Raw genomic sequence first — 20,936 nt, forward strand, 5'->3', positions numbered from 1 at the left:
TTGGGCAATCTAAAGATATAATTCGTGTAGTTTTGAAAATTGGTACAGGTATACCTTGTGGTGTCCAGATAAACATACTAAAAGTCCTCGAGGGTAGGGGGATAAAACTCTTGTCCGAAGTACCTAATTATAATGCTATTCGTACAGGTATTCGAGATATGACCAAAAATATGAAAAAAAGGTACCTTCAACCCACCTGCACCCTCAGCACACCCCCTACCTTGGGCACGAGCCAAAGGGGCTCGTGCTGGATACGCGCTTGCGTTTACACTCGCGTTCGGCTTGTCATTCGGTTACAAATAGGGTTGCCAGATGGTCGGGATTCGGCGGGATTCTCCCGATTTTTAGCATGTGTTCCCGATTCCCGACAAAGTGAAAACTGTCCCGAAAAACAGCTTCACGTTAAAAAACATTAATTTGAAGTTCCGAACTGTCGTCGAGCGAGCGAGCGACCCGCGTCGAGCCGCTCGCCACCGCGAATTTTTTTTGTTTGTTTGAGATCTCAAAGAATTTATACTATTTTTATATAAAAACGTCTATGGGCAGAGCAGCTGATGTAGTATCAATATTGTAAAATATCGTTGTTTTTAACACAATTACTTTAATACGAATGTTTTTATTTTCCCGACTTAAGTCCCAAAATCCCGAAAATTTGATATTTTATCCCCAGAGATGTGACTTATTTGAAATACTTGTATTTAAAATGCAAATACAAAATGCAAAATACCTATTTTGTATTTTGTATTTAAATACCGTTTGAAGAAAACTATTTTGTATTTTATTTGAAATAGTTTTTGGGACCTATTTTCTATTTTCAAAATATACTGGGTCAAGCAAATCTTGTCAGTAGCAAACGGCGGCAAATTTGAAAAATCGCGGGTTAGCAACACTGTGTTCGAATAATTCGAAAATCGCGTGTCATCTGTGTTTTATCTGTGGAATGTGGATCGTGAATGACAGCCATCATCTTGTTTGTTTACAAATGGTTTACAATGTTACATTCTGAATCGATTCTATTTCAAGAGATATTTCTGCTGTGTCACCATTAAATACCAATATATTAAACAAGGCTGTGTTTAATTAAAGCTAAGGTGCCTACAATGCCTACAGTGCCAACTGAGAAATCTAATAAAATATGAAAATCCAGTATGACATCTACCTGCTGAAGCAATGATTTTATTCATACATTCTTGTTTAACGGCATAGTCCACTTACAATTTTATTTTGAGATCTTCAAATTAGTTAATCATTTTTATCAACATTACACACCGCTTTTAAATTGTCCGTCCATACCATTTAATAACAATTTCAAACATTTTCAATAGAGAATCCACGAGTGACAATTTGAATTGACGTACGTAACAGGGCGCGCTCAGCGGAAAAAAAAGTTTTGTTTCGATGTACATTGTACATTGCTGCTTTTCTTAGCGCAATACTACTCTTTGAGTGTTGCCCTACTTTAGTTTGCTTTACATTGCTACTGACAAGATTTGCTTGACGCACTATACAAAATACTTTATAGTAGGTAGGAGTTACAATCTCTTCTGATGTTACAATCCTGGCAACTCTCTCATTCTTTTAACATGGAACTGTTGAATCTGTTTAGTAACGTCGTACATGACCACAAGCGTAGCGAGTGGTTAAAAAAGTGGAATCTTGAGTGTTGCGAGGGTTTCAAGGCACGAGAGGAGAACATACTTTTCTGCCCTGGTGAAACACAAACGAGACGTTTTCATCACACTAACGAGAGGTATTATACTAGCTGTAAAACATTACAAATTAATGCTTTAAAAGTTGGCCGTTAAAAACCATCACCCATACCTACATCCTACCGGTTAATATGAGCAAACAACTAGAAATTAGCACTTTAGATAGAGGAATGATTTCAAAGAATAAAGACAGTCTTTTCAACTCGTAAATTCCGAGTAATACTTTTTAATTCAGACTAGGTATTCACTACTCAGAGTACATTTTATCGCAAAGTATTTTGTATTTTAAAAAGTATTTTGAAAATACCTATTTCGTATTCTGTATTTAAATACAAATTCAAAAACTATTTTGTATTTTGCATTTGAAATAGTATTATCAAGGAAGTATTTGTATTTTGTATTTAAATACTTTTTATAAAGTATTTTTCACATCTCTGTTTATCCCGATAATAGCGCCTTTCGATCTGGCAACCCTAGTTACAAACCTTATACCGTGCCGTTAGTGTTTAAAATCGATTAGCTCGACGAGCTTACGAGGTAAGAGTATAATCATTCGCTCGACGTGCTTACGCGCTCCACGAGCCACGAATGTTAACGCCTAGCATAGCCCCCTCCACACTCTTTAAAGGCTTGCTACACGGTCGCCGACAAGCCTTCTAACCGTCTGACCTTGGTCAGTTTTGGTCAAATTTTGTTGGTAACAACTGTCTACACGGTCCGGGACCGGCCAAGGCCACGCGGTCTGGGGGCTTGTCGGCGACCGTGTAGCAAGCCTTTTATGTGCCCCCTTCACCGAAGGCCTACCGCGAACCACGTTCGACGTGTTGCCTCTGTCACACTTGCAATTTCGATGTTCGCGGTAGACCAAGAGGCGCGCTCGTGCCGTAGGCGGTTTTTACTATTAGGTATTTTCATTGGGTTGAATTGAATAAATTATGATGAATTCAATTGAAAAATAAAATCTACATCTTAAATAGGTACTTGTACATTTTATTTATAAATTTAACATTGAAAAATAACTTCCAAACAGTTCCAAACCCGCTTATTCACAAGTTGGCATCGGCCTCAGACTATGAGGCGCAAGTGGCGTAACCTTGCCAATCTTCGCTCATTATATCTGGCAGAATCGGCAGACACGTGTAGTTTAAGCAGCTCAACTACTTCGTCTTAACCACGTGTTGTGTGACTTGCTGAACGAAATCGGTCGATTTTGTCAGACGCGCCCGCGCTGTCTACCCGTCACGAGACAAAGGTCACCAAGTCTACTATATATATTCTTTCCTAGTTAATAAATGGCGTAATACAAACTTTCATGATAATTATCGTAAAATATAATTATAGTAGTATGTACAAAATTCCTTCCTTCATTTTGTGATGATGTAACGGTTTTTTATAATTAATAGCTTGGTCACGAATACTACTTGGTACTAATAACACAATAAAAAAATCCTTTTTTCTACAATAATATGTACTCTAGTACACATGTTAAACATGTATATACATTTAAAATGTAGGTACAATGTACATCAGATCCCAGTATTTTTTGTAACTCTAAAATAAATAATATAAAAATATCACAGATACCTAACAGTATCTTAAACATGTTATAGTATTAACAATTGCATTTGTAACAATAATGGTGCATTCTTAGTATCTTAATAATACAAAGATTAATACTTGTAATAAATACAGATTAATACTAGTATTCATAACAATCTTAACAATAAATTATATCACACTCATCATTATGCTTAACTACAATTGATCTAGCTGCAACCTTTTTAAGGCACAGGTGGTTTAAATTCCTTATTACATTAAAGCTATTTTATAACTTTTATATATGAAGTTTGAGGAGTTTTGTAGATGATGGCATCACACTTTCAGGAACCTTTTCCTTCTCTAAATGTTTCATATAGGCCAGGAAGCAAGTCCATACCAGGCTGCACAGACTGATGAAGGGCACCCGGTTCCTCGCGGGGATGAGGCAGAAGTTGATCATGGCTACAGCGGGCCAAACTGATGCTCCGACCTGAATAATAACAAAACTGTTTATACCAGTTTTGCTTGGATCTGATTTAAATACATCTCACATATTTCTTTATGAAAATAGGATCCAATTAAAAAAATATTTTGATATTACAAATGCAGTCTGCTAACCTAGAAGTTGGGGGCTGAAGGAGCATGACAGGCAAGTGGATATTGATTTCTCAGGGGACCCTCTTCTTAAATGTATCACTGTACATTAAACTAACTTATTGTACATTAATTGATATGACATGGAACAGCCTACTTGTAAGTCTGAATGTTGAATATGATGCAACTTTCAAATATGCATATACTAAACTATACATATAAGTTTAGATTACATAAGTATTACACCAAAACAAATAAATAAAGCTGATAATTCTTATATTAAATTGCTCATATTTCTTACCTTATATGTGGGCCAGAATTTGGACTGCACTTCTGCGATAGCTTCATTCAGAGGCTTCATTTCCAAAAGACTCATACCAAAATAAAAACTACACATTGCACATGGTGTGTATGTGATAGTTTCAACAAATGTCTGAAATGTAAAACAATTTACAAATAGAATACCTGCATCATATTTTATATTATTTTTCTTTTATTAAGCTTTTTGCAATTCAACCCAATGAAAAAATCCATTCAGTAGTTTTTGACTTAATTGTGAACATAAAAACACACAGACAGACATGACGGTTACATTGTTTTGTAAGGTGTAGTTATTACTCTGACATAGGTATGTTAATACATTTCAGGTAATTTCTTTACTTCACATACTAAATAGATAACAGTCAGCCTTGAATAAATTATGCATATGATACAATACATAAAAAGAGTTGGAATTAGTTTCCATGTATTGTGACTCATTGACTAAGAAAACCCATTATTACATCATTGGACTTTCTATAGTTTATGTTTGATAATACAATGGAAGTGTTTTACATTTTTATTTACCTTAATAATGCCAGCTCTTATTGTATTTCCAGGCCACATTATGCTAGCAACCGTCAACCAAGTGTAGAGTGTAGGTGCCACATAACAAGACCCGTACAAGCCATAACGAGCACACCTCCACCAGTCATAGCTTTCTGCAATAAAAATAAACAGTTACTCCAGATAAAATGAGCAATAACTACACTTTATGACTTAGCAATATCAAGTGTAATATTACTCTAGAATGTTCTATTGTATTGGATAATGGTTTCAAAGTACTTACCTAAATCCTTGCCCTCGAACGTTTGTTGTATGAGGCTGGATGTAGGCCAGATGATACTATAAGATGCCATTCCTCGTAAAAGAGGATACTTCTTGAAAAGCACTTTGCATTTACTATAAACAGTCATGTCGTAAAGGGGATTGGTGGGCCCGAACGGATATCACGAAACAAGGAAGTCCTGTTATGTAATTATTCCCATAGAAAAATAAAACTTGGCCTTCAGTGTTTTCTAATGGGAAACGACCGTGAAAATGAGCCTCAGCAATGTAGGAAATCATTATAAATATGACAATTTTGTTTGGTTATATGCCAGACTAGTCGCGAATGTCAATGTCAATGTCAAACGTGACATGAGCGTGACCGTGACAGCAAAGGCCTCCACAGACGTCACGATCTCAGAATCGTAACACACTAACGCACCGCATCAAGGTCACGGGTAAGTGAGAGCGAGAAAGAGATATCTTGGTGCGGTGCGGTAGCGTGTTTCGGCTTTAGGCCCCATTCGCACGGCAGCTTTAAAAGCGTCGCGTTAAAACCCGACATTGGCGCTTTTCTAATATTTGTGTACATATGAACGCGTTGTCATCCAAACGCTTTATTAACGCGCGTTGAAAAAGCTGTCGCGCGAATGGGGCCTTAAAGTAAGTATATGCTGACTTGCGCAACCTTCATGCACCGTGCGCAAGTAATTGTATAATGCGTTTTGGAACGTACTCCTCATTGACAGTTCAAAAGTGTATCATGTGTTATTATCTGTGACACTCTGGATTTCAAGTGTTGAGCAGTGTTGAGTTGTTGTAACTTCGATTTGTATCTCACCGTGATTGCGAAAAGGATTCGTTAAAATGTTTTGCTGCTCAGAAAAAATGAAGTTTGAAAAGTTGCGAAGTTAAAAGGGGGGTAGCTCTGTCTATAAAAATTATCTAAAATAAAGGTTGTATATTTTGTAAAATGTCGAGTAACTCTTTATTGTTTTCTCTTAATAATGAGGGCAAAGTGTATGCATTACCTACAAGTGGATCATGTTGGAGGGAATTCATGTACCTCGGTTTGGAATTTAAAACTTTATCAGCTGTGCCACATTTCCTTTGGGCAGTGGGAGGGGACCGGCAAATATACCTTCACGTTCATGGATTAGAAATCCCTATCAGGGTACAAGAGGAGTCCTACGAAAACGAACGTTGGCTGCCTCTGGAAGGGTTCAGTGCAAGACTCCTGCCAACTGATAGGTATCACTTTTCTTCTCAAGATGGCACTCAAGACAGAGCAATACATCGCATCAGGTTACCCTCCATGGCTTGGCAATGGGAAGGAGAATGGCAACTCGAACTTACATTAGATGGACACCCTTTAGACCATGATGGATGGACCTATGCAGTTGACTTCCCAGCCCAGTTTGGGCCCAGTAAGCAGTGGAAGTCTTGTGTCAGGAGGAGAAAATGGATCAGGTATAGAAAGTTTAGTGCTATGAACTCCTGGTGTGCTATAGCACCCCTTCACAAAGACCCCACTCAGGAACCTTTTATTGATGTAAGCATTGGAGGAAACCAAATACCATTTGCAGGGCCTGGTACACTGTCAGTGTGGGCAATTACTGCTCATGGGCGAGTCATGTACAGAGCCGGCGTAAGTGCCACATCCCCTGAGGGCTTGAAGTGGACTAACATTAGCATTCCACCTAATTGTGATATTAAACAAATATCTGTAGGAGCTACAGGTTTAGTATGGGCTCTGCTTTGGACAGGCCGAGCCATAGTAAGAAAGGGTATTACGAAGGACTCACCTACTGGAGAAGGTTGGCTAGAAGTGAAGTCACCCAGTGAAACAAAGCTCACTGTCATCTCTGTGGGATATAATGCTGTTTGGGCTGTTAGTTCTGACAATAAAGTTTGGTTTAGAAAGGGTGTAGAAGGCAACATGGCTGGCACTTCTGAAGTATCTGCAATGGGCACTGGCTGGTTAGAAATCACAGGAAACATGACTCATGTGTCAGTGGGAGTGAATGATCAGGTGTTTGCTATAGGAGAGTCAGACAAGAGCATATATTGGCGAAGTGGAATTACAACTGCAGAATTAACTGGAAAGAGGTGGAGAATGGTACAAGCCAATATGCAACTAAGTCGAACATCAAGTTCTGCAAGCATGGTTTCATCAGCATCTAATAATGCAAAGCACCATAGTTTGACCATGCTGAATGAAACTACACAACTAAAGTCTCATATTAATATTCACAATTCTTGGGAAGAATCCCATTCGGCACCAATAGAGCATACGCTGCCAATAAAACCACCCAAGGAACATATTTCCAAAAAGACTACAGCAGCTACAGATATTGATTTAACAGGTAAAAGTTATGAAACAACTTTGAAAAATCCTCGAGCTTGGAGTCCAGTGCGGAGTGTGGGCTCAGTGGTGGGGATGGAAGCCCAGCCGGACAGTGACAGCAGCGTGTTTGATGTGGACTCTGGTATGTATTTTGATGAGGAAGTTAGTCAGACTGCATGGGGAACATGTGACACTAATTGGACTTTTGTTGAGGCTGGTGCTTGCTGCATTGATCCCGTACAAGTGCCACATTGGTTCACAGATAGCCAAAACTCACTCAATTCAGACTTGAATGCTAATTGGCGTATCCAGATACTAGATTGTTTAAAAAATAGAAATAATCAAGATCTTGACCTCTCCGACTATGGCATAGCTATTGATGAGAAGGGCTGGACTCGCAGTTGTGAAGCTAGGTTAATCACTGCTAACAATGCTGGAGAGGATTGTATTCTTTCACTGTACTGGCATGCCTTAGAAAATACAGGAACGTTATCAGTGTTTAAGCCTGATGGTACAATCAAATTTATTTTAAACCTGGGTGAAGTCACAAGTGTTATGTCAGCCTCTGAACCAGGAAGTCCCAGATTAGCCTTAACAGTGCCGCGACAAAATAAAGAGGCTATTAAAATACAGTTCATGGCAGAAATGGAACAAGAAGAATGGCTGAATGTACTGGTGGATATCACGTCACAAATAAACGGACTCTCTGGAAAGCCTTCTGCAAGTTCTGTGTGGGCTGTTACTAGTTCTGGTGACATACTGAACTGGGACCCCATGTCAATCCAACAAAACACTGAAAATAAAGGGTCTTATAGCAAGGAATACCAACTGATAGGAAAAAATATAGTACCAGGATTTGTTACAACATTGGACAATAATTTCCCACCAGGCACCTCTCTCAAAATTGTTGGCAGCTTATTTGATGAAGTTGGCCGGTTTCATGTAAATTTACAAGGTCCAGAGGTAAAAAAACAGAGGCATAAAATCGAAACTGAAGTACCTGAAGTTCACTTTCATTTTAATGTTCGATTTGATCAGAACACAGTTGTATGCAACACAAAAACATCTGGTAACTGGGGTCAGGAAGAGCGTTATGATTTACCTCTAGCTCCTGGTCAAGAATTTACAATAAACATTATTTGTATTAGAGAGGGATTCAAGGTTTTAGTTAATGAGAAGAAAGTTTGTTTTTATAGGCACAGATTAACTCCAGATAGCATAACATCAGCACAAATTCTAGGCCCTATGAAACTGTATACAATGGAATACACCTCTACAAGTCCGATTATAGGTCCAGATGAAATGTATTGGCGAATGATAGGAGGATACTTACGAAGGATAGAGAGTAGTCAAAATGGAATCGTTTGGGGAATAACACACGACCACAGAGTTTGGGTGTACACTGGAGGATGGGGTGGAGGTATTTTGAAAGGTAACGCATTCTCTTTGCGCATTATATTATACCTCGATTTTGTTACTCTTCACGTCACTGTCCAATCACACTCATACAAATTTCGTAACGTCAATTTTTTTGCCTCTTTCTAGGGGATTATTTCTGGGACGAAACGTACCCTAACGTTATTTCAGCTAATAAGATACATAGTTGCCTTTTTTTATTTAAACAGTATATTTTTTCTGTAAAAAGCATTCATCCATCTTTACATACTCACGAACGTCGACTTCAGGACGCTTTTTTTATTATTTCTAGTATTAATACGAAACTAAGTAGTCAGATTTGCAGAATAATATTTTTTTTTTGCACTACAGGAATAGGCAGCAATGATGGCATCAACTCAATGAACGATACTCAAACATACTGCATATACGAGAACCAGCGTTGGAACCCCCTAACTGGCTACACGTCGGTTGGCTTGCCCACGGACCGCTACATGTGGAGTGACATTACTGGGAAACATAAGAGAACAAGAGAACACACAAAGTTGTTGAGTCGCCACTGGCACTGGGTAAGTGTTAGAGTTTGTACGAAAAGAGAAGAGTCGTAGAATGTATGGAGCCCAATACATCCCACGACTCCTCTCTTTCCGAACCAACTCTAAACAAGTAATTATTAACTACCATACAACACGACCACCACGACATTGAAAATCAATAAAAACGGGTAACTTTGTATGGGAATTTCCACTCCGTACATACCTACCTTCTTACGCGAGATCAATGTTTACAATTGAATGAACTTTTGTTTCGAATGCAGTGTGCTTGTCGGGACAAATATGTATGTACGAGTACAGCAAACGTCTGATATTCAAAGTTTCGTCCCCGCATATAAGGATCATATTGTTCAGTAATGGAGCAATCAAGTAGCATTGATCATTTTTCATTTTATCTTTCTGCTGTCTCAGTGAATGTCTGTAACTAGATCTTGCAAGTTAAACTCGATCCACTTCCCGGTTACCGATTAACTTGCAGTGTTACAAGTATAACAATATACCGTTCATGAGTCTGTTTTGATAATGATTATTATATTATTAATCTCTTTAAAGAATGTGACTTTATCGAATTGAGCTCAATATCATTATATTGAGATCATTATCTTGATTAACATATGATTGTTTGAAGAGTAGTACATTCGGCGATACAATATTATTTTTTTCTAACATATTGGTTTTGTCCTGGCTGACGACGGTCCAGAGAAATCTGAAGGAGACCGGGATGGACGCAGCAACAGCGCAGGATAGAGAAAAATGGAAAAGACAGACAAGGAGAGCTGACCCCAGATGATGGGAAAAAAGCTTAGCAAAGAAGATATTGGTTTTGTCTTGTCACGTCAGATCCTTTGTTTCTTTGCTATTTAATTTGATGTATAGGACCATGATTCAGGAGACTAAATAGTTAATTACAATACTTTATATTGTTGTGTGACGAGACAGGTATTACGAATGAATGTAGAGGGAAGTACGAGGAAAGGAAAACCGAGGAAAAGGTGGATGGACTGTGTGAGAGATGATATGAAACGAACGCAAGTGAATGATGAAATGACGGGCGACAGAGAGGTCTGAAAGAGAAAGACATGCTGCGCCGACCCCAAGTGAATGGGACAAGGGCAAGAGAATGATGACTTTATATTGTTGCAGATATCAGAATGGATGGTGGACTACAATACGCCAGGAGGCGTGGACAGCGACGGCTGGCAGTACGCGACCGATTTCCCAGCGCCATACCACGGAAAGAAGATATTCACGGACTGTGTTCGGCGCAGACGGTGGTACAGGAAAGCTCAGATTATAACGGAGGGTCCGTGGGTCCGGGCCGGGAGTACCCCGCTGCTGGATATATCTTTATGGGTAAGTAATATGAGCAGCTAGAACATTTTGGGTCAACATTATAGTGCAAAGAAAAGAGCGTACTCGCGTCTTAAACACCGGCAAGGCACTTACAACCAGGGCTTGTTAACGTTACCAATTCACATTATAAAGTAACGTTACTTAACGTTAAAATCATAAATATACCTTATTACCGGTAGTAAATGGTAACGATACTTGGTAACTTAACATTATTATAACGTTAGCTAGTTAACGTTAATTTTACCGGTAAATCTACTTTTTATTGCAGGGCTTCTTAACGTTACCCAATTCCCATTAACTATAAACTAACGTTACCCAACTAACGTTAACACTATGGTTCATTAAGCTGATATTTGCTTGTAATTTTATATACAATTTTAAGGCCAGTAGACCTTATTGACCATAAATACGGTAGGGCTTCTGTCAAATTTAAATCAGTCAAAATACATTAAAGATAATTATGTACGTTAGTAAAACTCAACTTTAATTCTAGTAGTTAGAGTTCATAGTCTTTTGTCATTATTCTTCATGTTTATCAAATGAAAGAGGTGTATTCTACTTGTTTAAGATCTTTGTCTAATATGCATTGCGTCTCCCTCTCTCATTATGCAAAATGTTAGACGCGAATACACATTGGACCGAGATTGGACAGATAGAATACCAACCGGCTGTGTCGTAATATATGTATTTGCCAAAATAAGAAAGTTGCAAAACGTCATAATTTTGTTTGTTAAATATGATGGTATAGCTAATTCGTTACTTGGTCGGTTTATATTAGGTACAGGCGTCTTTGATATAAAATACGTCAAGATTATATAGGTTGGATAATGTCTTGATTTATTTTGTGAAATATGGAGGTGTTACTGAAATGTAATTTAGTCGGATTATATTAAATGGACACCTGTTTATTGATGTCATTGCTTGTTTGTAAAAATGATTCCATCAAAAACATTGTAAAAAATAAGTTCAAAAACTAAAACCCGACTACTGCAAATCGCGCACTAAAAAGTATGAAACAAGATAGAATTCTTATCTGAAATTATCAAGCAGGAAATATTATAAATGTTACCATATTTTTATATAAAAAATACAACGTAATACAATTTACTAAATGTTTTATATATTTATAGAGATTCAGAGGATCGCCGTGGTCGTATGCCACGATTATAAACTTAAAAATAATATGGCATACGACCACGGCTATCCTCTGAACCTCTGTAAATATATAAAAAATATAGTAAATTATATTACGTTGTATTTTTTATATAAAAAAATGGTAACATTTATAATATTTCCTGCTTGATCATTTCAGATAAGAATTCTATCTTGTTTCATACTTTTTAGTGCGCGATTTGCAGTAGTCGGGTTTTAGTTTTTGAACTTATTTTTTATTTAATTAATTTTGGGGTCATGATTTCGTTACTAACTTTTTGAAGTCACTTTATATTATTTTTGCGAGGGCGTCCTCAGTACAGAAATGCACGAAGTAGTATGAGGGCGCCGAAGGCGCCCGGCTTAGGAACGCGTACTTCGGGCTACGCCCGACTCTTTTAGTATGAGGGAGCCGAATGCGCCCGGCTTTGGTACGCGTACGTCGGGCTACGCCCGACACTTTTAGTATGAGGACGTCGAAGGCGCCCGGCTTTGGAACGCATGCGTCGGGCTACGCCCGACTCTTTTAGTATGAGGGCGCCTTCGACTTTGGAACGCGTAAGTCGGGCTACGCCCGACTCTTTTAGTATGAGGGCGCCGAAGGCGCCCGGCTTTGGAAAGCGTACGTCGGGCTCCGCCCGACTCTTTTAGTATGAGGGCGCCGAAGGCGCCCGGCTTTGGAACGCGTACGTCGGGCTCCGCCCGACTCTTTTAGTATGAGGGCGCCTTCGACTTTGGAACGCGTACGTCGGGCTACGCCCGACTCTTTTAGTATGAGGGCGCCGAAGGCGCCCGGCTTTGGAACGCGTACGTCGGGCTCCGCCCGACTCTTTTAGTATGAGGGCGCCGGAGGCGCCCGGCTTTGGTACGCGTACGTCGGGCGGACACTTTTAGTAAGAGGGCGCCGAAGGCGCCCGGCTTTGGAACGCGTACGTCGGGCTCCGCCCGACCCTTATAGTATGAGGGCGCCGAAGGCGCCCGGCTTTGGAACGCGTAGGTACGTCGGGCTGCGCCCGACACTTTTAGTATGAAGGCGCCGAAGGCGCCCGGCATTGGAACGCGTACGTCGAGCTACGCCCGACACTTTTAGTATGAGGGCGCCTTCGGCGGCTTTGGAACGCGTACGTCGGGCTACGCCCGACACTTTTAGTATGAGGGTGCCTTCGACTTTGGAACGCGTACGTCGGACTACGCCCGACTCTTTTAGTATGAGGGCGCCGAAGGCGCCCGGCTTTGGAATGCGTACGTCGGGCTACGCCCGACTCTTTTACTATGAGGGCGCCTTCGACTTTGGAACGCGTACGTAGCCCAACACTTTTAGTATGAGGACGTCGAAGGCGCCTGGCTTTGGAACACGTACGTCGGGCTCCACCCGACTCTTTTAGTATGAGGGCGCCGAAGGCGCCCGGCATTAGAACGCGTACGTCGGGCTACGCCCGACACTTTTAGTATGAGGGCGCCTTCGGCGCCCGGCTTTGGAACGCGTAAGTCGGGCTATGCCCGACTCTTATAGTATGAGGGCGCCGAAGGCGCCCGGCTTTGGAACGCGTAGGTACGTCGGGCTACGCCCGACAATTTTAGTACAAGGGCGCTGAAGGCGCCCGTCTTCGGACCGCGTACGGTACGTGTCTTGTAAAAAAATTTACTGTTTCATACATTTTGGCTGATCAGGACTTCTATACCTATTCACGTTATAAAATGTTGCAGGACATTATAAAAACACCATGTATAGCGGCCAAATAAATTTCTTTTGCAAAAACCTTCTTGTGTCTCCGTAGTCGCGTAACACGCGGATAGATTCCAGAGCCCTTGTAGGTTCATAGTTCGAATTACCTAACCGATAAATAAATATTTTTTTTATATAGCGCATGCAAGCAAAGCCGGGTGCAAAAGCTAACAATATTTATATATTTGAAATGTGCTAATTGAGCTCTTTAAAATGATGTATAACACGTCATCATTACATCATTTAATTTTTTTGGTTCATGACTTTATGACCTCTAGAGGGCGCCGTGTTCATTTTTTTGTGACGCCATATAGCCTATAACCAGCGGGCGATTAAGACGATTCGAATGACATAATATCGTTTGTTAAATAATAATAAGTACTTTAGAAGTTATGAGGGAACAGATGAACATACATACATACATACATACATACATACCCACATACATACCGGTCAAAATCATAACCCTCCTTTTGCGTTGCCGTAGTCGGGTAAAAAGATGCAAGTCTCGCAATGCAATTCTTCTACTACAAAAAAGTTTTAGTAGTTAAACCGTATCAATAAGATATCTTTAATTTTTTCACCACACCAGCTCGGAAAGTCTTACTTTGCACTTCGAAAACTGATAGCAAAGTTGCATTTTATTCACATGTGAGACAAAGTAATCAAATGGAAATTTTGAGTTAGTTTCTTATGTTTGCTGGTAGAATCGACTTCTAAATGATGATTTTGGATGACAAATATTTAATAACATTGATTTGGATTTGATTTGGTTTGATTTTGTTTGATATTTTACATTTAAAATTTGGTTCGGGTTGGTGTGGTGAAAAATTTTGTGTTTCACTCGGGGGCAAATTTTGTTTAAACCTCGTGCTTTATTATTATTTATTATTATGTCTTTTCCATATCTCGGGATCATGGGGTCCCGGACCTTTGGGAGGCGTACGTGGGGCCGAAGCCAACAGCGCAGAGGCCCTTTAAGACACTTTAATCTAAAAGCAAGGGATACACGTGGCGGATACCATCCCCGAACGCACAATGTGATACATCCGGAGATGGTCCCCGCCAGGTGCAAAGACTATTGCAGTGCAGCACTTTTGTGCTGCGATGGGAACTAAGGTCATGGGCTATAGATTTGAAAGTTGGATGGACTGGATAATGGGCTATGGGAGAGACTAGCGGACACCTGCCGTGACAATCAGTCTCAAAATTGTATCAGACAGGTGGTGACTCGCCAACTCATTGAGTGGGCCCCGCAATGGCCGCACGCACAGTGCGACAACAGGGCAACACTTTGGAGTGGCTGTGAGGTTGTCGAGAGGTGAGTCTGCGGTAGCCAGATCCCGGTAATCCGTTCAGCAGGCCGCCGGCGTTATGACATTTTACACTTCCAACCTGGAGCATAGGTCCCGCTCTTGCGACTCCACTCTGGCCGGCCAATCAAGGCAAGCACAGAGGCGAGGGCCAGATGACAGGGCCCTCTGGAATAGGGGTCCGCGGTGTCGCCACTCACCGTCAACTCGCCACAAGCTGCCCCCGCGGGGTTATTTATTATTATTATTATTTATAATATTGGCACGAGCGGTTAAACAACAACTTTGCCCCCTTGTAAAACAAATAACTATTAATACGTAGGTATAATGACTGCCGTACCCCCAGATACAATAATGAGCATGTAGGTTTATAATGAATATATTAAGATACTAAAGTCAGAACAAGAACAGTCGGCAGCGGATTTGATAGCCCACGCAGTGAAAGTGTTATTTCAAACGTCAAACTTCTATGAAATTATGACGTACAAATGACACTTGCACTGCGTGGGCTGTCAAATCCGCTGCAGACTTTTTTTGGTCCGACTATAGTTTTTTCTCACATTCCGGTTCACGGTCACGGTTCGTGAGATACAGCCTGGTGACAGACGGACGGACGGACGGACGGACGGACGGACAGCGAAGTCTTAGTAATAGGGTCCCGTTTTATCCTTTGGGTACGGAACCCTAAAAACGAATAAAAAGAAGAAAAAAAATTGAAAGAAAAATCTTTAAATAGGGCTGGATCTCCTAAACCATGCGTCGTCACGCAAAAATAATAAAATTTTCGTTCCTCTTCAGAACCACACGCACTGAACAACCTATCACATTAGGACATTATTATAGTAATATTTTAAGGACATTATTATTATTTCATTGCATGTTTGAGAAAAGCACTATACATGCCTAGCCGTGAAAAGATCTTACCGGCTTCGTATCACTCTCTAAAACCTATAAAACGACACCCATGATGACTTTTATGTCAAAGCACACGGCAGACATCTTGGATCCCAAAACTGTCATGATTTTTGAAACCGGCACTCCCTAAAACTATAAAACGACACCCATGATAACTTTTATGTCAAAGTGCACGGCAGGCATCTTGGACTCCAAAATGGTCATTTTCGAAATCTGCACACCTGATTCAAATAAGGTGCATTTATATCTAGTAAGCCAACATCAACAACATCTATACATATTTACAGTCGAAATGTACTTTTGATAGTAGTAGTACGAAATGTAATCTGAAAGGAATCAATTAATACATTCCTGTAGTGAGGAATCGACATTGATTCCAATTAGTAGTAATTGTAATATTAGAAAAGATGATTCCTGATTCAAGTGATCAGATTACAAAGTAATTTCGAGTAATCGTAGAATCAGGAATCAATTACGAAATGCCCATCTCTGCTTGTAGACCGGGAGATAGTGACACATTTTACTGGGTCATTTGTACCAGTATGGCGGTTCGTCAGGGGTCTAAGTACGTAATGAACGAAATAAAAATGATGGTCATAGCGCTGGTACCGGCGGCCCAATCGCCTGGGCGTTAGTCGAACGTGTCGGATAAAATACGAGTGTCGAACGATTTGTTCCACAAAAATCCTCGTATTTTCCGATAGTCCATAAAAAAGAAGCAGGCGGTAGCGTAATGCCATACTTCTCCGGTGTGACTTACACCCCGCCATTCTGAGGCGAACACATTAGGTAATTAAAAAAAAAACAATTCAATCATTTGTGCCAAGCTAATTTTTGCACAGGTGATCATCGTCGAGCAGCCATTCATGGACATTCACCATGCCATACTTTTCGGATGGTTCCAAATGGCCGCCATACCGCCGCAAGGGAGTTAATTTTTTTTTATTACTAAACGATTTGTACCATCTTGAATTTTTTTTTCAAGACTTTCTGTGTGATCATAAATGGAAATCTCATAATGCCATACCTGTAGGAGGTGGCAAATGTGTACAATATTTTTTTTTATTTCAAGTATGGTGCCCCTTTTTCCCCCTATTAGAAGTATGACAAATATAATAATGGTCACATTGCATAATATAATTTCCAAAAATCCAAATGCCATACTGGTACAAATCGTCAAAAAAAATTTTTTTTTGTTTTAAGTCTTGGCTTAAGTCTCACAGTCGTCCGCCCCGTACTTATAATCTGGAATAAATTTTTTTAGGTATAATTGTATCCAAACAAACAGAATATGATGATGCCATGCTGTAAAAAAATATTTTACGTATACATAGTCGTATTTTTGAAACGTGTCGATTAAATAAGTTTTTCAAGTATGGCAGCACTATTTCCCCCTACTATAAGCATGGCAATTATAATAATGATCACATTTTATCAAATACTTTCCAAAAATTTAAATGCAATACTGGTACAAATCGTTTAGCAAAAAAAAAAATTAACTCCCTTGCGGCGGTATGGCGGCCATTTGGAACCGTCCGAAGAGTATGGCATGGTGATGTACATGAATGGCTGCTCGACGATGATCACCTGTGCAAAAATTAGCTTGGCACAAATGGTTGAATTGTTTTTTTTATTTTAATGTGTTCGCCTCAGTATGGCGGGCTGTAAGTCACACCGGAGAAGTATGGCATTACGCTACCGCCCACTTCTTTTTTATGGACTATCGGAAAATACGAGGATTTTTGTGGAACAAATCGTTCGACACTCGTATTTTATCCGACACGTTCGACTAACGCCCACGCGATTGGGCCGCCGGTACCAGCGCTAAGACCATCATTTTTCTTTCCTTCATTACGTACTTAGACCCCTGACGAACCGCCATACTGGTACAAATGATCCAGTAAAATGTGTCACTATCTCCCGGTCTATTGAGCTTGAGAGTGAATGAATATTCGCTCGATTGTCAACGATGACGACATCTATCAGTAAATCAAACGGGTAATAAGCAGCTGTTAACGTTACCAACTAACGTTAAAAATGGTGTATCGATACCTTTGACTTAACGTAACGTTAGCTCAAATTGACAGCTGCTAACGTTACCATTTTATTACCGGTAAAGAGTAGTATAACTAACGGTACCTGGTCTAACGTTAGTTACAACTTAACGTTAAATCTGTCACCTCGTGGTAACGATACCAACTTTTTAACGGTATTTAAAGCCCTGCTTACAACCCCTGTGGTGTCCATGAGCGACGATAATCGCTTACCATCAAGCGATTCGTCTGCTTGTTTGCCTCCCATAACAAAAAAAAGTTATTTGATCGTCAAGAACGGTCACATACGCGCACGTTTATTGCATATTAACCTTTCATGCATTAGAATAAGGTTTACGATGGCGCAAGACACATATGATACGCGTGGCGTTCAAAGGGTTAACGTAATGTAAAATTATGAACCGACTTTCAAAAAGGAGGAGGCAAGTTACAAGTTGACTGTGGTATTTGTTTACCTCAGGTGACAACCGAAACTCACTAATTACCCTCCCATTGAACCCTGTATTTTTCCTCAGAATGAAGGTGACAACACTTCAGTGTGGGCCGTCACGCTCGGCGGAGATGCGATATACCGGACCGGAGTCACAGTCACAGCTCCCGCGGTAAGTGTTCGAAAAACATTTACCTTATCAGCTGATAGCTGGCAAATGATAGCTGTACTTAAAGGTTCCGTAGAGGCGCGTTTTTCGGGCGGGGCGTGAGCATTTTATATGTGAAAGCGGCGCGCCCCGCGCACGCCCGCCCGGAAAACGCGCCTGTGTGACGAAGCCTTAAATCGTAATTTGGACTTTGCTCCGTTTTTGACGGTTGTCTGTCTTTTTAGATAATCATATTTTAGAAGTTGCCATAAAAGTTGGTCATCAGATCAGTGAACTAAAACCTTTTATCAGTCGAGCTGTTGATAGCTATCGCTAAGCAAACATATTTTTTACGAAGAATTGTTTCTGATGGGATCATTTAACATGTAATAATGAACAAATAACTGCATTTTAGGGTACTCACTGGGAACACATTAGCAATCCACAATCTTTAATCGCAATAAGCACGAGTTGCGGAGTTGTCTGGGCCGTAGGCCGAAAAGGAGAACTTTACTATAGGGAAGGCATCTCCACTGACAACCCTGCAGGTTCCAACTGGAAGTTGATCGAAGCACCTAAATGTACTATTGGATTTTCACACAAGGCGAAAGTTACTGCGAAGTCAGTATCGTTATGTAATGGAGCGGCCTGGGTCATTCTAACTAACGGTATAGTGGTTGTCCGAACTGGCATAACCAATACCTGCCAGGAGGGAACACACTGGAAATATATGACAGGTATTTATAACCATTGGAAGTGAAGATGTATTCGTAACTAAATACTAAGTGTCTATCCTGTAGTCGTAGAGCTAGCTTAGGTAAAATTATACTAACCTATTAATATGGTGCATTGTGTATATATGCTTGAATATAATAACCCTGTTAAAATTTTAGTTCCATTTACGGACGACAAGAGCATGCATTCGATAAAAGCTTTATCACTGCATCGATTTATAATGCAATTGTTTGGTAGGTATACTGGAAAATATGCTGTATACATTTCAACATCCATTCGCTACACCTGCCATTAGACTAATTGGTATATACTACGTCAATACACCTGGTAATTTTACTTATAGTATATTATAAGAATAAAAATTGCTTCCTTCCCTTAGTCCTTATACTGTTATCTTGAAAGGAACTAAATACATATAGCATTTTTTGTACGAATGCCGTCTGTTGATCTGCTCTGCTACATTTTCTACCGATCGCGTATACTACAACGATCATTACACTTTTGCACGGGTGTAGCGACGTAAAAATGTTGAACATGGTGAAGCGAGTGGATAAATGCACTATTTAACCTGTCCGTTACATTTGTAGATAACGAGATGACATTCAAGCAAGTGTCGAGCGGGGAGCAAGGCGTGTGGGGAGTGGACTCTGACGGGGTGCTGCACCGCCGGCTCGGGGTCTCTGCCACCAATCCGGTCGGCATCGCGTGGCAGCCCGTGCTGTCCGGCGGCGGCGCCCTACTGCACGTCTCGGCCCGGGGACGCCCTCTTTAAATGTACTCCGTATTTATTATTTAGTCATGTGAAAACGTGTACCAAAGCTTGACTAAGTTGTGGCCGATTGTATCAACTTGTCGATTAAACGAAGGAACTCCTAACTTAAATATTTCTACCAAAGAAAAAGTATTAAGTACAATGACACTTCCATATTTCTGCTGCCCCCGCTTTATATGAACTATTTTGTATGACTGTTGTAATTTATCCGAATTCATATCTTTCGCAGTCTATAGTTGAAAAAATTGGCCCATATCCCATGCGTCCCTATAAGGATCTCTAAAAAAAATACTTGTGATATAATCTTCCAAGTTAGACTGCAGTTAAAAGGCTTTTATTTAATATGCTCATATCGTGTTAAATTTATGTACGCCCCAAAGCTTTAGGTAAGCGATTATTGTATAATTATATTTAGAAAAAACGACCCAATGAACTTAATACTGTATTTGACTGAATATACCTATGCGAAATCAGTATGATATGCATCGGCTTATCAAATCGTGCAGTTAACTGAACGTCACTTCGCACACAATGCTTAACAATAGAATTGTACCTACCTATGTTTTGAGATATTAATTTTTTCGTCGCCAGTGATATTATGAGTGTAAAATGTATTTCTAGTCATTAAGGAAATTGTTAGATACGTTATTAAGCTCTCATTTTAAATATAAGCTTGAGCAGAACCATAATATAATAAAAATAATATATGCATTTTACAATGTGTTAATATTTGTCCATTCCAGTTTCTGATCGTTCTATATTAAACATTTTTGCGAGTAGTTGTTTGGTAATTTACTTTCCCGGAAATTTAGTAAATTACCGGTAATATTATGACTATTTCCCCACTAACTGTATTGCAAGTTTTGGAGACCCAGGCAAGGAACCGTTGATTTATTCCCGACATCCACCAGCATGACAGAAACATCAATTTCCGGAAATATCTACAATGTTTGAACACGATAACAATATGAATTTTCCAATATAGAGCTAAAAGATATAAAGATAAACTAGACTTACTAGACAATGTTCACTACGATATTCCCGATAGTATCCCAAATACATGGGAATGGTCAGACCTTAAAATGGACCAAACACAATATCATCAAAAGGCTAT

General features: G+C 40.0%; 2 protein-coding genes across 3 annotated transcripts; one reads left to right on the plus strand and one right to left on the minus strand.

Moving 5' to 3' along the window:
* Nucleotides 1–2,678: 2,678 nt before the first annotated feature.
* Nucleotides 2,679–5,265, minus strand: LOC134665199 (mpv17-like protein). Its single transcript, XM_063522066.1, has 4 exons — nucleotides 4,951–5,265; nucleotides 4,689–4,822; nucleotides 4,144–4,275; nucleotides 2,679–3,738 (listed from the first exon to the last, which is right to left on the minus strand). The coding sequence occupies exons 1-4, from the start codon at nucleotides 5,075–5,077 to the stop codon at nucleotides 3,544–3,546; spliced, it is 588 nt and encodes a 195-aa protein (XP_063378136.1). The 5' UTR covers nucleotides 5,078–5,265; the 3' UTR covers nucleotides 2,679–3,543.
* Nucleotides 5,266–5,720: 455 nt separating this feature from the next.
* LOC134665200 (tectonin beta-propeller repeat-containing protein) lies at nucleotides 5,721–20,541 on the plus strand. 2 transcript variants are annotated; one of them, XM_063522067.1, is made up of 7 exons: nucleotides 5,721–8,707; nucleotides 9,043–9,239; nucleotides 10,368–10,577; nucleotides 18,253–18,339; nucleotides 18,731–19,052; nucleotides 19,209–19,283; nucleotides 19,638–20,541. In XM_063522067.1, the coding sequence occupies exons 1-7, from the start codon at nucleotides 5,902–5,904 to the stop codon at nucleotides 19,820–19,822; spliced, it is 3,882 nt and encodes a 1,293-aa protein (XP_063378137.1). In that variant the 5' UTR covers nucleotides 5,721–5,901; the 3' UTR covers nucleotides 19,823–20,541. The 2 variants fall into 2 exon arrangements, with proteins under 2 accessions (XP_063378137.1, XP_063378138.1); XM_063522068.1 differs by lacking the exon at nucleotides 19,209–19,283 and having other exon boundaries at nucleotides 5,726–8,707.
* Nucleotides 20,542–20,936: the final 395 nt, after the last annotated feature.

The sequence above is a fragment of the Cydia fagiglandana genome, chromosome 6 (assembly GCF_963556715.1).
Source record: "Cydia fagiglandana chromosome 6, ilCydFagi1.1, whole genome shotgun sequence".
NCBI lineage: Eukaryota > Metazoa > Arthropoda > Insecta > Lepidoptera > Tortricidae > Cydia > Cydia fagiglandana.